The 21694-nt window shown below is 36.5% G+C and overlaps 1 protein-coding gene across 3 annotated transcripts in view; it reads right to left on the bottom strand.

Moving 5' to 3' along the window:
- BANK1 (B cell scaffold protein with ankyrin repeats 1) overlaps positions 1-21694 on the bottom strand; it is a 340362-nt gene that overhangs the window by 212605 nt on the left and 106063 nt on the right. For all 3 annotated transcript variants that reach the window (XR_005215918.1, XR_005215919.1, XM_037830343.1), the window contains exon 6: positions 7020-7125. Coding sequence is in view for 1 of the 3 variants with exons in the window: in XM_037830343.1 (XP_037686271.1) it covers positions 7020-7125 (106 nt within the window). In the remaining 2 variants the exon portion in view is untranslated. The remainder of the gene's footprint in view (positions 1-7019; positions 7126-21694) is intronic.

Raw genomic sequence — 21694 nt, 5'->3', positions numbered from 1 at the left:
TTTTAAAAAATTAAGTCATAATTCCATCTTAATACCTTTGCATGTACTTTTGCTTGTTTTGAATTCCTTTTTCCTCTCTCCCTCTTCATTGGGACCCTGTCTATCATTTAAGACTTAGGTAAAAATTCTGCCTCCTTTGTGAAGTACATCCTGAAAAATAATGTATCTTTTCTCTGAAGGTTTATTGTTAATACAATCGACTCTATAAAGCTTAGCACATTGTTTCTATTATAACATGTATTATCTTGTTTCCCCATTAAATTATAAGCATCTTAAGGGATAAATCTTGCCATGTTCCTTTTCTATCATAATCTAGTGTATAAGTTTTATAAGTGAATTACATATCATTAAATGTATATGAGAGGGGGTGATGTTATCAACATGGAGACGTAAATCACTACTGAAAACTTCTTTCCAGAAATTCAGCAAAAAAAGGACAATTCTGAATTGTTTGAAACTCTGGAGGATGACATATTCTGGAGAAAGACACTGAAAATGTCAAACTGAAAAAAGAGAAGAAATATCAAGTAGGAATCTTCTGTCCCAGACCAGCTGGTCTTCTCCCTTATCCCTCACTTGGCTTAGGAAGAGAAAGGCACAGATGGGACCCCTCCCACCACAGAGACAGACTATAAAATCTCTCACAGCACTAAGCACTGCTCAAAGACCTGGGGGACAGGGGAGGACATTTCAAAGCCCAGGTCAGTGAGCAACAAAGAGACTGAGAAAACATGGACAGAGACTGTGTTTCCAGCCCTGGATCTGAAATCACCTCGGCCAACCTTGAGAAAAGCATCAGCCAGCGGCTGTTTCCTTGCCTTGGGGATGGCTGGAGTACTGGCTCAGCTGAGGGAGAACTTTGCCACAGGTGGAGCCCCACATGGAGCCAGATTTTGGCCAGCAAAGTGAGGGCATAGGAATCCCACACTTTCAGTTCACCTGTGTAGACACAGCCTTTGCTCAGAGGCAAAGCAGCACCATCTGCTAGACTGTCTGGAAGGTGCAAGGGAATTGAAATATTTTTAAAAAGATGCTCCAGAACCTTACTTTACTTAGAACCACAGAAGCTGGTCTACATGCCCTGTATGGAAACCAGGTCCTGTTTTGGCTGAGAAATATGGAAGACCTAACTTAACAAGCAAGGCTCTGAAACAAACCCAGGTCTTGCTGGCTGAGGTTAAACAGAGCACCATTGGAAATCATGAGATTTGTGTTACCACACACAGTGAACTTGCTGGGTTGCCCAGTGCCTACCTCCTATCCCTGTGGCAGACCATGGTGGGTGCCAGATTTTGGGGGAAAGACTGGGGGGCAAAGCCAATCTGACAACTGGCCAGTGAGAGAACAAAGAAAAGAAAGAGATCAAAGACAACCAACAAGAAAACCCTAGGCAAAAGAGAGTAAATAACATCCAGAATGAACTAGTCAAGAAAATCGGATGCCTAGACAGCAAAAAATCATGATCCACACCAGGAAACATGAAGATGTGGCCCAGTCAAAGGAACAAACTAACACCTCAACTGAGATTCAGGAGTTGAAACAACTAATTAAAGATGTTCAAACAAATCTTCAAAATCAAGTCAACAAGTTGAAAAAAAAATGTGACAAAAGAAATAAAGAATATAAAGAAGACACTGGGTGACCATAAGGAAGAATTTGTAAGCTTGAAAAAACAAATGGCAGAACTTATGGGAATCAAAGGCACAATAGAAGAGATGAAAAACACAATGGAGACATACAACCACAGACTTGGAGAGGCAGAAGAAAGGATCAGTGAACTAAGGACAGGACATCTGAAATCCTACACACAAATGAGCAGATAGGGAAAAAAATGGAAAAATATGAGCAGGGTCTCAGAGAACTGAATGGAAACATGAATTGCATGAATATTATACATGTTATAGGTGTCCCAGAAGGAGAAGAGAAAGGCAAAGGGACAGAAAGAATAATAGAGGAAATAATCAATGAAAATTCCCCAACTCTTATGAAAGACATAAAATTACAGGTCCAAGAAGTACAGTGTACCCCAAAGAGAATTGATCCAAACAGACATACCCCAAGACACTTACTAATCATATTGTCAAATATCCAAGACAGAGAATTCTGAAAGCAGCAAGATAAAAGCAACCCATCATATATAAGGGAAGCTCAATAAGACTAAGTGTGGATCTCTCAGCAGAAACCATGAGGTGAGAAGGCAGTGGTATGATGTATTCAAGATATAGAAAGAGAAAAACTGCCAGTCAAGAATCCTATATCCAGCAAAATTATCCTTCAAAAACTATTTACAGATAAACAGACAACTGAGATAGTTCATGAACAGGAGAGCTCCTTTACAAGAAATACTGAAGGGAGTACTACAGATGGATAGGACAAGACAGGAGAGACAGTTTTGGAGACGAGTATAGAAATGAAGATATCAGGAGACAGAAAGAGGGTAGAGAGCAGGCATTTGATGCTGAAGGAGTATAGAATGTTCAAGAAGATTGATTGTATAGATCCAGCAATGGATAGCACAAAACTGTGTGATGGTAGCACAATATTGTAAGTACACTGAACAAAGATGACTGTGAGAATGATTGAAAGAGGAAGGTTAGGGGTATATATTACACCAAAAGAAAATATAGAACATAAAGACTGGGACTGTATAACTTAGTGAAACCTAGAGTCATCAATGATTGTGATTAAATGTACAAATACAAAAACGTTTCTACATGAGGCAAAACAAATGAATGTCAACTTTGCAAGGTGTTGAAAATGGGATAGTATTGGGGAAAAATGCAATCAATGCAAACTAGAGTCTATAGTTAACAGTAACACTGTAATATGTTTCCATCAATTGTAACAAAGGCAAAGGGAGTACTATGGGATTCTTGGCGTCGGTGTTGTTGTCTGACCTTTTTATTGTATTTTATTTTGCTTTTGCTTTTTTTGTCATCTTTTTTTTTTTCTTTTTCTCTTTTGCATTTTTCTTTTTTCTTTTTTCTCCTCTAACTCTTTGTTTGTGGAAGAAATGTAAATGTCATCATATAGATTATGGTGGTGAATGCATAACTATGTGATTATACTGGGAACCATTGATTGTTTACTTAGGAAGGAATGTATGGTGTGTGAAAAAAACTGTTTAAAAAATAAACAGTGCTGGAGAAAATGAGGAGAGAGGGAGGTATCTATTCATGGTTGGTGGGGAAGTAGAATGGTGCAGCCCATCTGGAGAGCAGTGTGGTGGTTCCACAGGAAGCCAACTATGGGGTTCACATATGGTCCTGCAACCCTGTTTGGATATATACTTGGAAGAACTGAGAACAAGGACATGAATGGACATTTGCACAGTGGGGTTTATCATGGCAGTATTCATGATTCACAATAGAAGGAGGTGAACTAAGGGTACATCAACTGATGAACAGAACGTCAAACTGTGGTGTATACATACAATGGAATATTGAGCAGCTACAAGGAGGAATGAGGTTATGAGGTATGAAACCAGGTGAATGGACCTTGAGCACAGTTTGTTGAGTGACATCAACCAGAAATGAAAAGAGAATCATTATAATGTCTCACTAATATGGGCTAACTATAATGTGCAAACTCTGAGAATTGAAAATGAGAGCACAGGTTATCAGGAGAAAGCTTATAGTAAAGATTCCTAGATTGTAATCTCTTACAGCAGTTACATCTATTCCTGAGTTGTAATGGCTATTTCTATATTCTGAGATGCTGAGCTGTTTGTGTATAACCTGGTTGGGCCCTGGAACTTTGTGTATCTTTGTGACACCTGAGACTCAGAGCCGAGTTTGGCAGCTATGAAAGTCAACATTACCCCATATAGCAAATGTTAAAGAGGCTGAGAAAGAAATTAGACTTCAATTAGAGATATGAACAAAATGGACTTGGTTAGGACTAAGGTAAATTACACTAGAGGGTAAAGGATGATATTGATCATGCTTTAAAACTTCAAATTCTGTGTGAGACCAAAGAAAGGGATTTTTATTTGGTACAAAATCTATATTTTCTGTAACACACTGTATAATTTAACTTGTATGGTCAGTTTATTCAAACACCATAATTATATGGAACTTTGAATAGGGGGTGAGATCTGGTTGGTTTGTACAGGTTAGTGTGAAGCCCTAATATATCCCAGAGTAATTTTGGCAAAGAATAAAAATGTGTTTGCAAGGAGAGGCTAGGCCTGCCTATAATTGTGCCTCTTGGTTGCTCAGATGTGGCCCTCTCTCTCTCTAGCTAAGCCAACTTGGCAGGTGGAATCACTGCTCTCTCTCCTACATGGGATCTGACACTCAGGGGAGTTAATCTCCCTGGCAACATGGAATATGACTCCCGGGGAGGAATCTAGACCTGGCATCGTAGGATGGAAAACATCTTCTTGACCAAAAGGAGGATGTGAAATGAAATGAAATAAGTTTCAGTGGCAGAGAGATTCCAAAAGGAGCCGAGAGGTCACTCTGGTGGGCACACTTATGCACAATAGAGACAACCCTTTTTAGGTTCTAGTGAATTGGAGTAGCTAGTAGTAAATACCTGAAACTATCAAACTACAACCCAGAACCCTTGAATCTTGAAGACAATTCCATAAAAATGTAGCTTATGAGAGGTGACAATGTGATTGGGAAAACCATATGAACCACACTCCCCTTTGTCCAGTGTATGGATGGATAAGTAGAAAGATGGGGGAAACAAAACAAAACAAAACAAAACACCCAGTGTTCTTTTTTATTTTAATTGTTCTTTTTCACTTTAATTTTTATTCTTATTATTTTTGTGTGTGTGGTAATGAAAATGTTCAAAAATTAATTTTGGTGATGAACATGCAACTATAAAATGGTACTGTGAACAACTGAATGTACACTTTGTATGACCGCATGGTATGTGAATATATCTCAATAAAATTGAATTTAAAAAAATGAATTTTCAAAGCCCCCTTGAGGGACTGGGGAAAAATGTGGAAATACTAAACTTGCCCACCTGGAGAATTTCTGAAATTCTCACAAGCATTGGAGACTACCAATTTAGAAGGCCAAGCCCTTGATCTCAGGCCTTGCCCTTATGAAGCTTGTTATTGTAAAGGAGAGGCTCAACCTACTTGCAGTTGTGCCCAAGAGTCACCCCTAGAGATCCTTTTGTTTCTCAGATGTGTCCTCTCTCTCTAAGCCAACTCTGCAGATAAACTCACTGCCTTCCCCCCATGTGAGACATGACGCCCAGGGGTGTAAATCTCCCTGGCAACATGCGACATGATTCCTGGGGATGAAACTGGACCTGGCATCAAGGGATTGAGAAAGCCTTCTTGACCAAAATGAGAAAGCAAAATGAAACAAAATGAAGTTTCAGTGGCTGAGAGATTGCAAAAGGAGTTGAGAGGACATTCTGGAGTTTATTCTTATGTGTTATATGGATATCCTTTTTTTAGTTTTTAATGTATTGGAATAGCTAGAAAGAAATACCTGAAACTTGAACTGCCTTGATTCTTGAAGATGACTGTATGCCTATATAGCTTACACAGTGTGACCATGTGATTGTGAAAACCTTGTGGCTCTCACTCCCTTTATCCAGTGTGTGGATGGATGAGTAGGAAAGTGGGGACAAAAAGAAAATGAATAATAGGGAGAGATGGGGGCAGATGCTATGGTTTTGGTTGTTCTTAACTTTAATTTTTATTGTTATTCTTATTTTTTTATTTTTTGTGGTAATGAAAATGTTCAAAAATTAATTGTGGTGTTAAATGCACAACTATATAATGGTACTGTGAATGGTACCATGGATGATTGTATGGTTTGTGACTATATCTCAATAAAATTGAAATAAAAAAATTTATGGGAAACAAAAATAAATTGTCACTTATCTCACAAGCTTAATTAAATTATTGAAAACTAGCATATCTTGACTTTTCCCAATAATTAACCTCACCATTAACACAGCTTCTCGCACATTTAGGTGAATTGCAATCAGCCCTGCCGGAGGACTTCTGCTTTTTCTTACTGCTGCCCTGGGGCCTGCTAGCCTGCTTCAAATAGCCAGAAATCTGAGACAAAACATTGTTCATCAGTCCTTAACAGGCCAACACTAAGACTTCTCACATCCTTTAGCTTCATTCCTGACTTTCATCTCTATCATAGTATATGGCAAATAATGGGCATGAAAGTGAAATATAGAGCATGTCAACAAACTATGTAGGAACAAACATCACAAGAATATACTGTTGAGTTCTTGGCAACATTTAGAAGTAAAATTTTTCATGTAGTATCTCCCATATATATTTCTCTTGATATGTAAATATTTTTTCTTTTTTTAAACAAATAATATGTAAACATTGTACAAAACACAGATTAAGTAAAATGAAAAGAAAAAAGATGTATTACCTGAAATTGCACAACCCAAACATAACTAGTGCGAACACGGATTGCACATCTGTCCAGACTTTCAATTTATATGTACATATATAAACACATATGCTATTAAACCTAGGTATTCCTACGTTTATAGTGTGATCTTATGTTTAAACAAACCTAAGTCATACTATGTATACTGCTACAAGGTCTGCTTTTGTTCAAATAGCTGTATATCAAAACGTCACTCCAGCCAGCAAATAAATTTATAATAAAATTTACTTCTGAAGGTTGCATTTATGGATGTACTAAAATCTATTTAATCAATTACCTATTAGAAGACTATGTTATTTTCATTTATTGGTAATTTTAAACAATTCTTTGATGGACAATCTTCATCATAAATATAAATATCCAAACATTTTCTTAGAAAAAAATCAAGAAGTACATTTGCTGATTTCAAAACTTACACACATTTTTAGGCCTGTGATTTAAAAATTAGCAAACGGACTTTCAGTTGGTTGTACCAGTGCACTATCTCACCACAGATGAGAGTATCTAAAACATTTAATTAGCAGTGTAGCTAGCTATATAGTTGGCTATCATATGTATTAAAGAGTTACATACAGTGGGATATGACACAAAGAATAATTGATGCACTTGGAAAATACTTACATTCTTTCTGAGGACAGATTTCGGTTAGTAGAAATTTGAACTCATAATATGGTATTTCATGTTTGAATATGGATGTGAGAACATCATCAAGTTCTTTAATGTCATTCTGTTTTCAAATGAAAAAGAAATTTTTTCATTAGATCAATTATCAAGTAGAAACTCATCTTAACACATAAAAATTTATTAGCTGCAGCAAATACTGTATAATCTTGAGTCATATTGATACCTATTTTTTGAAAGCATTCTATAAAGCAGAGTTGTGCTTAAACCGATTACTAAAATAATAGAAAAATATATGTGATAATTAAAAACATTTGCTTTTGGATGACTGACTTTAATTTTACTTATATTTACTTATATTTATTAATATTAAAATAGATTACAACCAGGACAATAATAAATTTGATAAAATACATGTGGTATTTTAATAAATGAAACAATAAAATGATGTCTGCTTTTTCAATTAAGGGTCAGAAAGAGATGGTCTTATATAGATTATTTTACTTCTGTGTCTGAGAGAGGGAGAATATTCATCAGCTATTTTTTTTTCCTGCAGATTTAGAGTAACTTTTTTCTATTTCTCTAATTTGAATATTTGGGGTGGGAATCATGTGAGCCCATGTGTTCTACTATCAGTGATGTGACATTTTATAAAGAACAGCGTTCTTTAAAAATTGTGTTGTCTAGTTATGACTGGGACCACACTGCCTTAGACACAGGTGACTATAGCTGAGGAGCGGCCCCATCGAGAATGCCAGGAGAGTAGGGAGGGGATTGTGGAGGGAGGGTGGCCATTTAGCCTTGGCCTCACGTTCACGAATTTCCTAATTAAGACTTTTGAAATGATTTCCAAATAAAATGAAACATGTAGTGCAGTCATAGAAATTAAATGAATGTATTGAAAAAGGACATTATTTTTATAACCCTATCTTCAATTTTTAGCATTCTGGGTGCTTCAATGATAAAGTGGTTCAAGCCTCTCTGCATTTTCTCACAGTCCTACTGAGAAGTGGAGAAAGGAGGTAAAAAGCAAAATCTAACATTAATGTGCATCTACCAACTGGTGTGGACTATGTTAAGCCCTTAGCTTTGAGAAAAGGAAGAAAAGAAAGGGAAGAGAAGGGAAGGGAAGGGAAGAGAAGGAAGGGAAGGCAAGGGAAGAAAAACAGGGGAGATGGGACAATAAGTCCTGCCTGCAAGAAATTCACACCATGTAATTACATATGGGAAAGGAAGAGTCCTCGGTACTAAGACAGAAAGTTTCTATGGATCAGATACAGTGAAAGCAAATGGAGGTGCATCAGTTCCACAGGGCAAGAATTGGTCAGGGAAGGTTTTTGGAGTAGGTTGCCTGAGCAGAAAAGGAGCATTCTAGATGAAAGGAAAAAATTGCATAAAGATATGGAGGTGTCAGGAAGCATGACCTGTTTAAAGACTTCAGATATTTTCAGAAGACTGCAGATGAATGAGAGCTGAGAAGAAAGTAAGTATTACAAAATGTGCCTCACTTCATTAAAAGTTTGCAATGCTTCCTGTAAGATGTGAGGAGTTGTTTAAGGTCTATTGTACTTTATGTGAAAACATTTATTACATGGATTAAATTCGTCTTATTTAGGTTCTAGTTTGATTATGATTCCTTATTAGTTGAATATTGACATTGAATGGAATGTATACTATAAATTAAGATGTGAAATTTTATATTAGTTGTCATTACTCTTTTAATATTTTCAAGAAGAATGGCCCCTAGGAAAGCCCTTGATAGGAATTGTGGGGGAAAATGTCTCATATTATCGGCAATATGTTTGCAAGTCTGTATACCGCACCTCAGAAAAAAATGCATTTTAGCTATAGGAGCTGATGAAACATGAAAACATGAACATCAGAAATCAGGAAAATCATAGCATTAAGCTGTAAACTTTTAAAAAATATTCTTTGCCAATGGCTGTGAGAGTTCTGATTTGCCTGTTATCTAGTCATTGGTATTTTCACATAGGGACATAAATTAACTATTTCTTTCCAAAAGTATACAAGATTTGGTAGGTAGAAAGTGGTGTAACATAGAGTTACTGCACTCCTGTATAAGTTAAACATAAGAAATCTTTGGGATGTCTTCCAACCAGAGATTCTGAGACTCAGATGAGAATTCAAAGGAGCAAGAGTTCCCACTAGGAATCTGAAAAGCACTACTTCCCACAAAGAAGCACCTATACTTCAATGTGAGAAAATTCTGCAGCTTATGTCATTGCACCCCTCTCTCAAAAACAAGAAACAAAACAATAGCAGACTTTTAGAATCAGAAAATTAAAAAACTCACTATGTGGACAAAGACATTTAATTAATTAGGAAAGACTACAAATACCATTTAAAATTCTGGCCTGCTATAACTAGTTAAATCACTTCAATTTTCAATTAAATAATTATATTTCTATTATTATGCTTGCATATAAATAAATGGCATAGAATATAAAAGAAGTTGAGACGATTTAGAGAAATTGCTACTGAAAATAACCCTGAAAGGATTTCTCCTAGAAGATAGCTTAACTAGAAATATCTGAATTGATTAAGCATGCTTCTTTTAAAATTATGTTGCAAGGCCACAAATAAGCATCCTTTCCAAACACTGGCACTGAAATTTTAACATGCTATGAGTTAGAATTTTCCTCTCCTTAAAATAAATTGTATAACCCAAAGAACATCTGATGAGTTTGATAAATTGTTGCTCAAATAGAAAGATTAAAATAGCATAGTGAACTATTTGTACAAAAGATTCACAACCATCCTAAGATTTAGTTATTAGGAATTAACTTCATGTAAAATTAAGAAATAAAATGATGAAATTATATTGGCATTATTATGTCTACAGGAAAACTTACATGTATATATCCATAATATATATGCATATACATATATCTATATATTTGTATTCTATCCATCTGTAGATAAATAGAAAATTGGAAAAAGAAAACAGACAGGAGATTAAAATATGAAATAGATGAAGGTTGGTTATAAAATAAATGGAGTAAATATATGACTTTTCCCAGGAGATTTCTTTCAGTGTCATAGGAAGAAATGTAGAATTGATGAACATAACTTAAAACAATCATTCCCATACATAGTTATAAATCTAAGCTATATTTAAATCTGAAGGCATTATATAAATATATATTTCTCCCCTCCTTAAGAATTCTATATATAATAGATGAAAAAATCAATTATTCCTGGTAAACAACTTTATTATAATGAGCATTTCTTCTGAAAAGAGAAAGATACTTAAAATATCTGTTTTAAAACATTTAGGATTATGGACATTTGCTTCTAGGAAGATGGTGTAGACATATTTTGCCTATTCTTCCCACTAAATACAACTAAAAACCTTGGACACTGTACATGTACATGTATATGTATATTTATCTCTATATCTAGGTCTATATATATGTCCATATTTAAATCTATATAAACAGCTGGTCTGCTTTCTTCTCTCCATCTTTCATAGTCTTTGTGTGTGTGTGCATGTGTGTGTGTGTGTATGTACAGTTATACACCATGTCCAAGTGGACTTATTCCAGGAATGCAAGGCTGGTTCAATATTCAAGAGTCAATCAATGTAATCCACCATATTAAGAGGCTATAGAAGAGAAATCATATGACATATCAATTGATGCAAAAAGAGCATTTGACAAAATTCAACTCTCATTTGTTACTTAGGAAAAAAACTGTCACAAATATAGGGGAAGAGGGTAATTTCCTAAACTTGATAAAGAGCATCTACATAAAACCTACAACTACGATTATACCTAATGATAAAAGACTGCATTCTTCCTTCTAAGATTAGGAATAAGGCAAGGATATTCACTCTCACTTATCTTATTCAACTTCGTAGCGGAAGTCCTAGCCAGTGCAATAACACAAGAAAATGAATTTAAAGGCATACATATTGAAAAGGGGTAAATAAAATTGTCTCTACTTGTATACGACATTATTATCTATGTAAAAATTACAAGGTTTCTACAGAAAAAAATTCCTAGAACTAATATGTGAGTTCAGTAAGGTTACAGGACACTGAATAAACATATTAAAATCAGTTGTACTTCTGTATTCTAAAAATGAATACATGATCACAGAAATTTAAAATATGGTAAAATTTATAATTGCTAAATTAATCAAGTACTTAGCCTTAAATGTAACAAAACACGTAGAGGATTTGTATGCTGCAAGTAAAATAAAATGGCCACCTGCATTGGGCATTGCCAGGAGGGACCCCTTTCCAAGAAGAGATTTTCCAGATGATAAAAACAACTGACCTGCAGTGGCTTTCCAAGAAAATGAAACAATGAAATGCACCCTACAGAAATGCAGAGAGGCAACACCTGGTGATAAACCAGTTCCCCACTCCAGTAGAGATGGCTTATCAGAATGGACAAGCATATCATAATAATCAACGTATATCTTCTCCCCACTTTGTAAGGTGATTCCCTCATGTAAAATGGAAACTTAACATCAGACAACCAGAACATTTCCTCACTGGCTTCTGTGCTTGCCCTATAAACTCTCCATATTTGACTATCTTGGTGGAGATCCTTTCCACATGGTGTTTGAATGCTGCCTGATTCACTAATCATAAACTGCTCAAAATCTCATAAATAATATCTTGTCTAATATTTTTTAACAGCTGAAAATTACACAATGCTGATGAAAGAAACCAAAGCAGGTCTAAATAAATGGAAAGATACAGTGTATTAGTGATGAAAGAAACCAAAGCAGGTCTAAATAAATGGAAAGATACAGTGTATTAGTTAGAAACTATGCACCCCAGAAAAACATGTTCTTAAACTTAATCCATTCCTGTCATTGTGAAACCACTGTAGATAGGACTTTTTGATGATGTTACTTCAGTTAAGAAGTGGCCTAACTCAATTGGATGTGTCTTAATCCTATCACTGGAGTCCATTATATGCAAAATGAAATTCAGACAGAGAGAGAGTAAGAATGCTATGGGAAGCAAGAAGCTGAGAGTCAATGGAAACTGAAGAGAAGGGAGAGGCCAAGAGAGTCCGCCATGTACATTGCTGTGTGACAGAGAACACGACCAGGGATTACTGGCAGTCAGCTCCAGAAGGCCAATCTTTGAGAAGAAAGCATCGCCTTGATGACATCTTGATTTGGACTTTTGCTTAGCCTCAAAACTGTGAGCTGATAAATTCCCGTTGTTTAAGCTGACCCATTACATGGTATTTTCTTGAGCAGCCAAGGAAACTAAAACATACGGTAAAAATGTCAATATACCCCAAATAGGTGTACAAACTCAACACAATTCCTATCAAAATCCCAGCAAGATTTTTGGAGATATAGGCAAGATAATTCTAAAATTTACATTAAAAGGTAAAGGAACTAGCTAAAACAATTCTGAAAAAATAGTAATAAAGTTGGGAAATACTTCATATATTGGAGTGCTGTGCAACTATATATGATGTAGGTATAAGTCTACAAGAAAATAAAAACTTAGAGAGTTTAAGTTGTACTAATAATGAACATGTGCTGAGTATGTATAATGTGCTAGACTTTAATTTTATAAAATTCTGCAAGGTAGATTTTTTAATGCCTATTTTTAAAGACGTGATAACTATGGTACATAAATGCTCAGTAATGCCCCAGATCATACTGCTAATAAGTTATAGAATAGGGATTATAACTTATGTCTTCACACTCTAAACACACTGCATATCATACCACACCCTAACCCTAGAGGGAAGAATAAAATCTGAACTCGTATTTGTGTAAAGTGAAAAGAAATTTTGGTCCTGTGTTTTCATGATGGCCACTGTAGTTCCAAACATTATATTCATGTTGTGCCAGTTTGGATATATTATGTTCCCCTACAAAGCAATGATCTTTTAATCCAATCTTGTGGGATATTTGGATTAGGTTGTTTTCATGGAGCTGTGACTCACCCAACTGTAGGTGATAATTTTGATTAGATTATTCCCGTGGAGGTGTGGCCCTGCCCACTCAGCTTGGGTCTTGATTAGTTTACTGGAGTCCTATAAAAAGAGCCACAAAGGCCCAGATGCCTGTTGACAGTGACACTTGGAGATGCAGACAGAAGGACATTAGCAAAGAGATGAAGCCCAGAGTTTGTCCCAAGATATGCTAAGCCAGGACCCCCAGGCACTTAGAGAGGAATGTTCAGGGAGAAAGAACCAAGAACGCATGGGAGCTGAGAGAGGAGCTGGACCACAACCCGGGATCAAAAGACACCAGCCACATGCCTTCCTAGCTAACAGAGGTTTTCTGGATGCCATTGGCCTTTCTCCAGTGGAGGTACCCTATTGTTGACACCTTAGTTTGGACATTTTTATGGCCTCAGAACTGTAAATGTGTAACTTAATAAATCCCCTTCATAAAAGCCAATCCATTTCTGGTATTTTCCATAACAACAGCATTAGCAAACAGGAACAGATTTTGATACCAGAGAAGTGGGGTGCTGCTGAGTTCGCAAATACCAAGCATGTTAGAATGGCTTTTTAAATGGAAAAGGAGAAGATTCTGGAAGAATTGTGAGGAGCTTGCTAGAAAAGGCCTAGACTGCTTTGAAGAGACTGTTGGTAGAAATATGGACTCTAATGATACTTCTGAGGAGGTCTTAGACAGAAATGTTGAATGTGTCATTGCAATCTGGCAGAAAGGCAATCCTTGTTTTAAAGTGGTGGAGAATTTGGCAAAATTGAGTCCTGGTGTCAGATGGAAGGCAGAATTTGAAAGTGACAACCTAGAATACTAAGCTGACAAGATCTCCAAGCTAAATACACAAAATGCAGCCTGGCTTCTCCTTGTAGCTTATAGTAAAATATGAGAGGAAATAGATAAGCTGGGAAATGCACTCTTGGGTTCAAAGAAACCAGTAACTGTTTGTCTGGAAAACTATGGGCTTCCAGAAAGTGAAACCCCAGTGGCTACAACCCCAAGTAAGGATTTAACCAAACATGGAAACTGACAGCCATTTCAGTACAAGCCAGGATTGGAGATGGATTTATCCAGAAAGGATTTGTGGAACGTCCTATTATCTGACAATTTTGACCCTTGTGTGCTTCATGCCAAGCAAACAAACTTTTTGTGAGATCTTTATAGACAGAGACACTGCCAGTCTTGAGGGGATGAAGGGACAAATTGAATGAAAAATTTCTTCAAATACACAACCATGGAAACTGAGATCTGGAGTCAAGAAATCCCTGGGAAGGATAGCAGAGCAACCCATGCATGCTGAAAGGGTGAGTTTGCCCAGAGGCAGAGGGTGGACCATATGCCTAGATGCTCAGGAAGAGTGCAGCCACCTCAGGCCTCAGAGAGGGTGGAGTGCATTCCCTAGGGATTGGGGAGAGCCTGGTCACCACCCCACTGTTCAGGGATGGGAGAGCCTTTGCCCCGGACAGGCAGAGTCGGGTGGCACCCTGCTGCTTGAGAATGGTGGGGCCAAGAAGAAGGTGGTCTCCACGATGCATGTATACGTTGAAGCACTCACTGCAGCATTGGGAGAGAAAAGGGCTGCCGTGAAGGCCCTTGGAAAGGGTTGGCCTGCAGGTCTCCCAAGCCCCAAGGATACAGTCATTCTATAAATGACTCTCAGACTTGAAATCTACTGAAGTTTGCCTTGCAGATTTTAGGAAATCTATTGGTTCCATGAACCCTGTTTTCCTTTTAGCTTCTCCCTATGGCAATGGGAATGTTTACCCTATGACTGTCCCTCCATTGTATATTGAAAGCAGATAACTAGTTCTAAATTCACAGGTCCACAACTAGAGGGGAATTTTGCCTTAGGACAGACCACACCTATAAATGATTTTGATAGGATATTGTACTTACCTATTGTTGCTGAAATGATTGAAGTTTTTGTGATATTGTGATGGAATGAATGTATTTTGGATATGGAAAGATCATGTCTTTTTAGGGTGCAGTGGGTGCAATGTGCCAATTTGGATATATTATGTTCCCCACAAAGCAGTGATATTTTAATCCAGTCTTGTGCGGTATTTGGATTAGGTTGTTTTCACGGAGATTTGACTCACCCATCTGTAGGTGATAATTTTGATTAGATTATTCCCATGGAGGTATGGCCCTGCCCATTCAGCTTGGGTCTTGATTAGCTTACTGGAATCCTATAAAAAGAGCCACACAGGCCCAGATGCTCGCTGACAGTGACACTTGGAGATGCAGACAAAAGAACATTAGCTAAGAGATGAAGCCCAGAGTTTGTCCCAAGATATGCTAAGCCAGGAACCCCAGGCACTTAGAGAGAAGCATCCAGGGAGAAAGAACCAAGAACATACAGGAGCTGAGAGAGAAGCTGGACCACAACCCGGGATCAACAGACACCAGTCACGCACCTTCTCAGCTAACAGAGGTTTTCTGGACACCATCAGCTTTTCTCCAGTGAAGGTACCCTCTTGTTGGTGCCTTACTTTGGACACTTTCATAGCCTCAGAGCTGTAAATTTGTAACTTAATAAATCCCCTTTATAAAAGCCAATCCATTTCTGGTATTTTGCATAACGGCAGCTTTAGCAAACCAGAACACATGTTTATCCAGAAGGAAGGAGGAAAGAGGCATGTGTGGATGTGAGAGGGGGTATAGAATACTGCCAACCAGATCTGTTATTTTTCTGTTTTTAGTCAGAAAAACCAAAGCTCCAAAGGTGCTCCCTTATGTCTCATTGGCCAACACTAACTCACATGGCTTCCTCTAGATGCAAGGTGGTTAAAAAGGTGAGAATCTGGCTTTCCTGGCTTCAATAGTAAAGGTGGGCAAGGCAAAAGGGTTTAACATTGATGTTGTGTGAACAAACCTATAAGGTCTATCATAGAATATTAAGGTCATTAAAAAAAAAAGAAACAGGCAAAGGAGATAGTAATAATCAAGAGCCTTGACTAACAAGAAAAGTAATTCCAGTTGAAATAACTATATGTAAAACATTCACTTTAGGAGATAAAATACATTAAATATTCATGTTATTTTACTCATTGTCTTTAGGTATCTAAAAAGGAAAGTCAAATATTGAGCTGAAAACAGCCTGGTTCTTCTTACTATAACAAATCGTTATGCTTGTTTAAGTGTCACTAGTAAAAGGAAAATATCATCTCATTTGTTCCATTGTTCATAATGCACACTGTGAAAGGGAGCCAAAATAGCCATTTAAAGGGGAATTTGATAAATAGTTTACTTAACATATCTTAAATAAAGTTTCCTACTGCAGCTTGTAAAGAAAATGACAGGTACAAGAGCAAAGCAGGTACTTTCTACTGTTAAGCAAAATTTTTTTTTTTTTTTAATTTTATGGGTACTAAACTCCAAGCAGTTAATTAAAAAACAAATAAACAAACAATATATAGGTGAATAGGTTTAAGATAAAAGAGAAATTTTCTTGTTATACTAATTTTTCTAAGTTTTGAGTGAGACAATTCTTAAAATTGCAGGATATCTGTAACTACATACGCAAAATAAATGCAAGACTATAAAGCTCAATGTAATTTAAGACTTCTTTCAAATGATTTTAAACATATTATGTATTAGGTATTCATATAGGTGTAGAATTGCTTTAAGTAAATTGGAAATTATATTATAAGATGAAGAAAATGAATTATAAGGTCTGGGAAACCTGTGTTTAAATGCCTGCTCGTGGACTCATTGGCTCTATGGCCTTACTAATACTTACCTTAATTATTCAGAGGTTTAAATGAGTAAATATTTCTAAAGTCTTTGGTAAATAATAATTCCCTCTTCTGTAAATACTATGATGTGAGCTTACAGGTATTTAACAACTCATGAAACGTAATACATCGTGATTTAGAGAGAAGTGCACAAGTCTATCCATGAGAACTGACTCCTAGAAATGGTTTTTCCACTGATTGAACAAATGAACTAGTTGGTTTTTTCTCTGTAAATTCCTAAATTAAAGCTAATAACGCATATCTTCTCAATTAGTTTGAGTGTAGGTTTATCTATTGTAACACAGAGGCCCAAATGACAGTGGCTTAAATAAAGCCTGGAAATAGGCAGTCCATGGCTGATGTTGTTGCTCTCTGGATTTGGGAATCAGGGATCCCTCTATCTTGCTTTCCTGTCAGGCATTGTCTTCATGGTCGAATATGGTTCATCCTTCTTTACATGTCTGCATTCCAGCCAGTCAAAAGAAAAAAGTAGGTGGGGAAGAGGGCATGACTCCCACCATCCCTTAAATAACATGATCTAAACTGTTCACATATCACTTTCCCTGACATACTGTTGTCCATAACTGAGTCAGTTAGCCAGACTTAGCTATAAAGGAGTCAGTAAATGCAATCTTTAGCTGGGCAGCCATGTGCCCAGATAAAAATTACATCATAGGTAAGTAAGAAAAAATAAATACAGGGTGATAAATAGCAGTTTCTGCCACCACCATAAACATCAAAATTAGTGTAAAAGCATTGTGGTAAAAGTGAAAAACAAACAAAAAACAAACAAAAAATACTCTAAGACTGTTAATTGAAGCTTGCTTGTGCTGAATTTTTAACTTGACCCCCTTTTCAGAGTTACTTCATAATGTCAAAAAGGCTCAAAGCTTTAATTTAACCATACTTGAACAGAATCACTAATATAAACCACTAATAATATTAATATCAACATTAATGTTAACAAACAAACCCAAGTCTTCCTATTGTAGGCATTAAATACAGCTGTCACAAGAGCCATACTTTTCTTCACCCTCACCTACCTTTAGCAACCATTTTGTAACAACTTACTATTAAACATGTAATAAAAGAAGACAGACATTTTAAACAAATTTAGCACTATCATATTCAAAGAAATGTCTTTCCAAAAAGACTTCTATAAATGACGGCATGATTTTTGAAACATTTTTGTAACTATTCTTTGGGTTGTTTTAGGAGCTAGTTGATAAGCAATACAACAGAATTAGTCTCATTGTTTTATATTCCTAGGGTCCTTTCCTTTGGCCATCCTTCCCTTCTTTGCTTTGCTCTTTCTGCTTCAGTCAACAGTCCAACAACTCCCTCAGGAGGAGCTGTGCCTATTACCAGGAAACCATGGCCCCTGGAGCCACAGCATTCTGATTGGTGTTTTGATAGGTGTGGCATAGGATGTTGGGAAACTTAAAATATAAAACTCCTTCACCCTCTTGTTCATTTGCTCAATAAATATTTATTGATCACCTCTGTTCCAGGCATTGAACTTGGTTCTGGAGATAAAATAGGGACCCAAACAGATAGCATCTTTGCCCTTCGTGGCCTTGTAGTCTAATGAGAAGCAGACATTAATTAAAAAATAACCTCACAAATAGATGTCAAACTAGAATGCAATTAGAGCTACAAAAGAGATACATATGGAGATGTATGAGGTTAGCAAAGGCTCACTGAGGAAGACATGATAGAGCTAAAATTTGCCTGATGAATTGGAATTAATGAGCTGAAGATAATGAAGGGGAAGAGGAGACAGGAAAAGTGTTTCAGGTATAGAGAAGAACATGCAAAGGCCCTGTGGTAGGAGATTGCACGGCACTGTCCAGGAACTAAAGCAGGTCAGGACTGTGCACCTGGAATGCAGAGGGAGAGGAGAAGATTGAGGTAAAGCTGGAGAGAAAGACAGGGAAGAGTCTCTGCAAGGCCATATTTTTCATGTTGCATTGATTTTGTTTTTATCCATACAGTAATAGAATGCACTGGCATGTCTGAGCAGGAGGATGGCATACTGAGATACTCCTTTTTAAAAGAAACTCTCAGACTATAGACTTGAGATAAGTAGGAGGTGGACAAAAGCACATGTTGTGGAACCATTTAGGAAGCTATCATGGTAGTTCAGGCAAGTGGTGGACTAAAGTGTTGGAACTTGAGACGTATAGAGAAAAGTGAGTGGTATTTAGTAAATAAAATTGATATGGCTAGTGATGGACTGAATTTTCAGAGTGAGTGAGTAGAAAATATTAAGGAGATTCTTAAGTTTCTGGCTTTTAAATTGTATTTATGATGCATTTCCTGAGTTAGAGAACAGTGAAAGAGTAGTGCTTAAAGAGAAACCACATTTGGAATATATCTTTTAAATATTAACTAAAGAAATAAAGAGGGCCTAAGAACTAAACCTTGATAAATTCGGGCTACTTTCTAAGTCATAGAAGGAAGAGATTGCAAAAGATATTGAGAAGACAAGGCTAAAGAAGTAGAGGGAAGCAGGAAAATATGATTTCATGGAAGCTAAGGGAAAACACTGTATCCAGAAAGTGAGAGTGGTCAATGATATTAAATGCTGCTGAAAAGCCAGGTGAAATTCAATAAGAAAAATGTCCATTGGGTTAATTGGGAAAGACTTGAGTAAAACTGGTGTATAATTGTGTGTTTCTGCCTAAAGTAACAAGGTTAACGGGAGTAAATGGCTGACTGCCCAAGATTTCTTTTACTTTATTGCCTATGTTTTGAGGCAGTTTACTGTATGAGCATAATTCATGAATTATAAACAAAATTAGAGTTTCCACATCATATATCCATTTTATTTCATTATCTTATTTATTGATACTAAAACTGTTGGTACAGAGACCTATATCAGTGCATATTGACTTCAGAAAATGCCAAAGATAAATTTTTTTTCCACAGGGCTTTTCAGGCCTTCTAATTTCCAGAGAGCTAGTGATGATTTTTCTCTGATTTCCTTGTTATGAATAATAGCTATGAAGGAATATGGTTAACTGAACATACAGTTAACTGTATCAACTTGTTCTTTGTTTTTCTGGATTATTCTTAAGTGTTCTTTAAGATTAAGGATCTGAATTCTCTAAAAAAATCATTAGTAAAAGCAGAAGCCTCCACTGGAATGGGGTGACTTATAGGATGCATGCATATCAGCACACAGATATTTTTTGTAAAAGGTGGTCAAAGCCAGTCCCAGAAAATGAGAGAAAAGGGGGCATGTAAGAAGCAATAGAGGTGTGTTATTTTTGAACAAATAAAAAATGGGGGTGGGGTGATATTTATTTCCACTGAGTGAGTAGAAAATATAAATTCAGAAGTCATTGACATAATAAATCCTAAACAGAAGCTAAATATAAGTTAAAACATATGTGGCCAATAACCATGAAAATGGACTGAGATGGCTTATAAGGTAAAGAATTGGAAAAAATCAACAGTATGGTTGTGTTAATTGCTGAGTAACTGCACTCAGAAATAATTTTCCCTGTAACAGCTGCTATATCTGCTGTTAAAATTAACCAATTTATTTTTCTGTAAATAAATGGATGAGAGTACTAAGTGTTATGTTTCTGTTTGATTCAGTAATTTGTAACTGAATTGAGTATAATCATTAAGTCTGAACTACCCTAATCAGGAACCATTAACCATCTCTTCATCACTGCCATTGGAGGTAGAGACACAGAGCAAAGGAAACGTCACTTGTTTTATTAGTAAAATACAAGCTGCAATAGATATGCCTTATTCTTATTGATCCATTCTAATAAGGAACACAACATGAATAAGTGAATCCAGAATAAATTTCCAAATTGCATTTGATTTAAGTGTTCTTTCTGTACTCAATTTCTCTTTCATCAGAAATATGAAACAAGTAATAAAACTGATTGAATTGTTGCTCAGATGTGGCCCTCTCTCTCTAGCTAAGCCAACTTGGCAGGTGAAATCACTGCCCTCCCCCCCTACATGGTATCTGACACCCAGGGAAGTAAATCTCCCTGGCAGCATGGAATATAACCCCCAGGGGCGGAATCTAGACCCCACATCGTGGGACCAAAAGGGGGAATGTGAAAAGAAATGAAATAAGCTTCAGTGGCTGAGAAATTCCAAAAGGAGCCTAGAGGTCACTCTTGTAGGCACTCTTACGCACAATATAGACAACCTTTTTAGGTTCTAATGAATTGGAATAGCTAGCCATAAATACCTGAAACTATCAAACTACAACCCAGAACCCATGAATCTTGAAGGATTGTATACAAATGTATCTTATGAGGGGTGACAATGTGATTACGAAAGCCATAAGGACCACACTCCCCTTTGTCTAATTTATGGATGGATGAATAGAAAAATGGGGGAAGAAAAAAAAAAAGGCACCCAGCATTCTTTTTTAATCGTCCTTTTTCACTTTAATTTTTATTCTTATTATTTTTGTGTGTGTGGTAATGAAAATGTTCAAAAATTAATTTTGGTGATGAACACACAACTATATAATGGTACTGTGAACAACTGAATGCACACTTTGTATGACTGCATGGTATGTGAATACATCTCAATAAAATTGAATTAAGAAAAAAAAAACTGACTGAAGAGAGGCAGGAAGGTTTCCATCAACCTTTTGAAGGAAACAGTGGCCTAGAGAAGAAACCTATTCAATGGTCAGGCACCCTGGCTTAGAGGAGCTCTTGTATCTCCCAATGGAAAGGATCTTCTGAAGAATTCTTTAAGGGATATACCTGCTCACATCTAATTCTTAAACTAACCATATAAGAATTATTAACAGCAAGGTTATGAAGTAAGAGTTCTCTAGGACTTTCTCTCACCAAAGCCCCATCTGGCTTCATACTCTATATTAAATATTTGCAGTTAGCAAACCAAAGATTGATTATATATTCAATTAAAAAAAAAAAAAAAAAAACCCCGGAAATAAAGCATACCTAAAATGAAGACGAAAATAAAATT

This window comes from Choloepus didactylus, chromosome 3 (genome assembly GCF_015220235.1).
Source record: "Choloepus didactylus isolate mChoDid1 chromosome 3, mChoDid1.pri, whole genome shotgun sequence".
NCBI classification, from domain to species: Eukaryota; Metazoa; Chordata; class Mammalia; order Pilosa; family Megalonychidae; genus Choloepus; species Choloepus didactylus.
The sequence above is the reverse complement of the archived record's forward strand: the minus strand, read 5'-3'. Positions and strand labels throughout refer to the sequence as shown.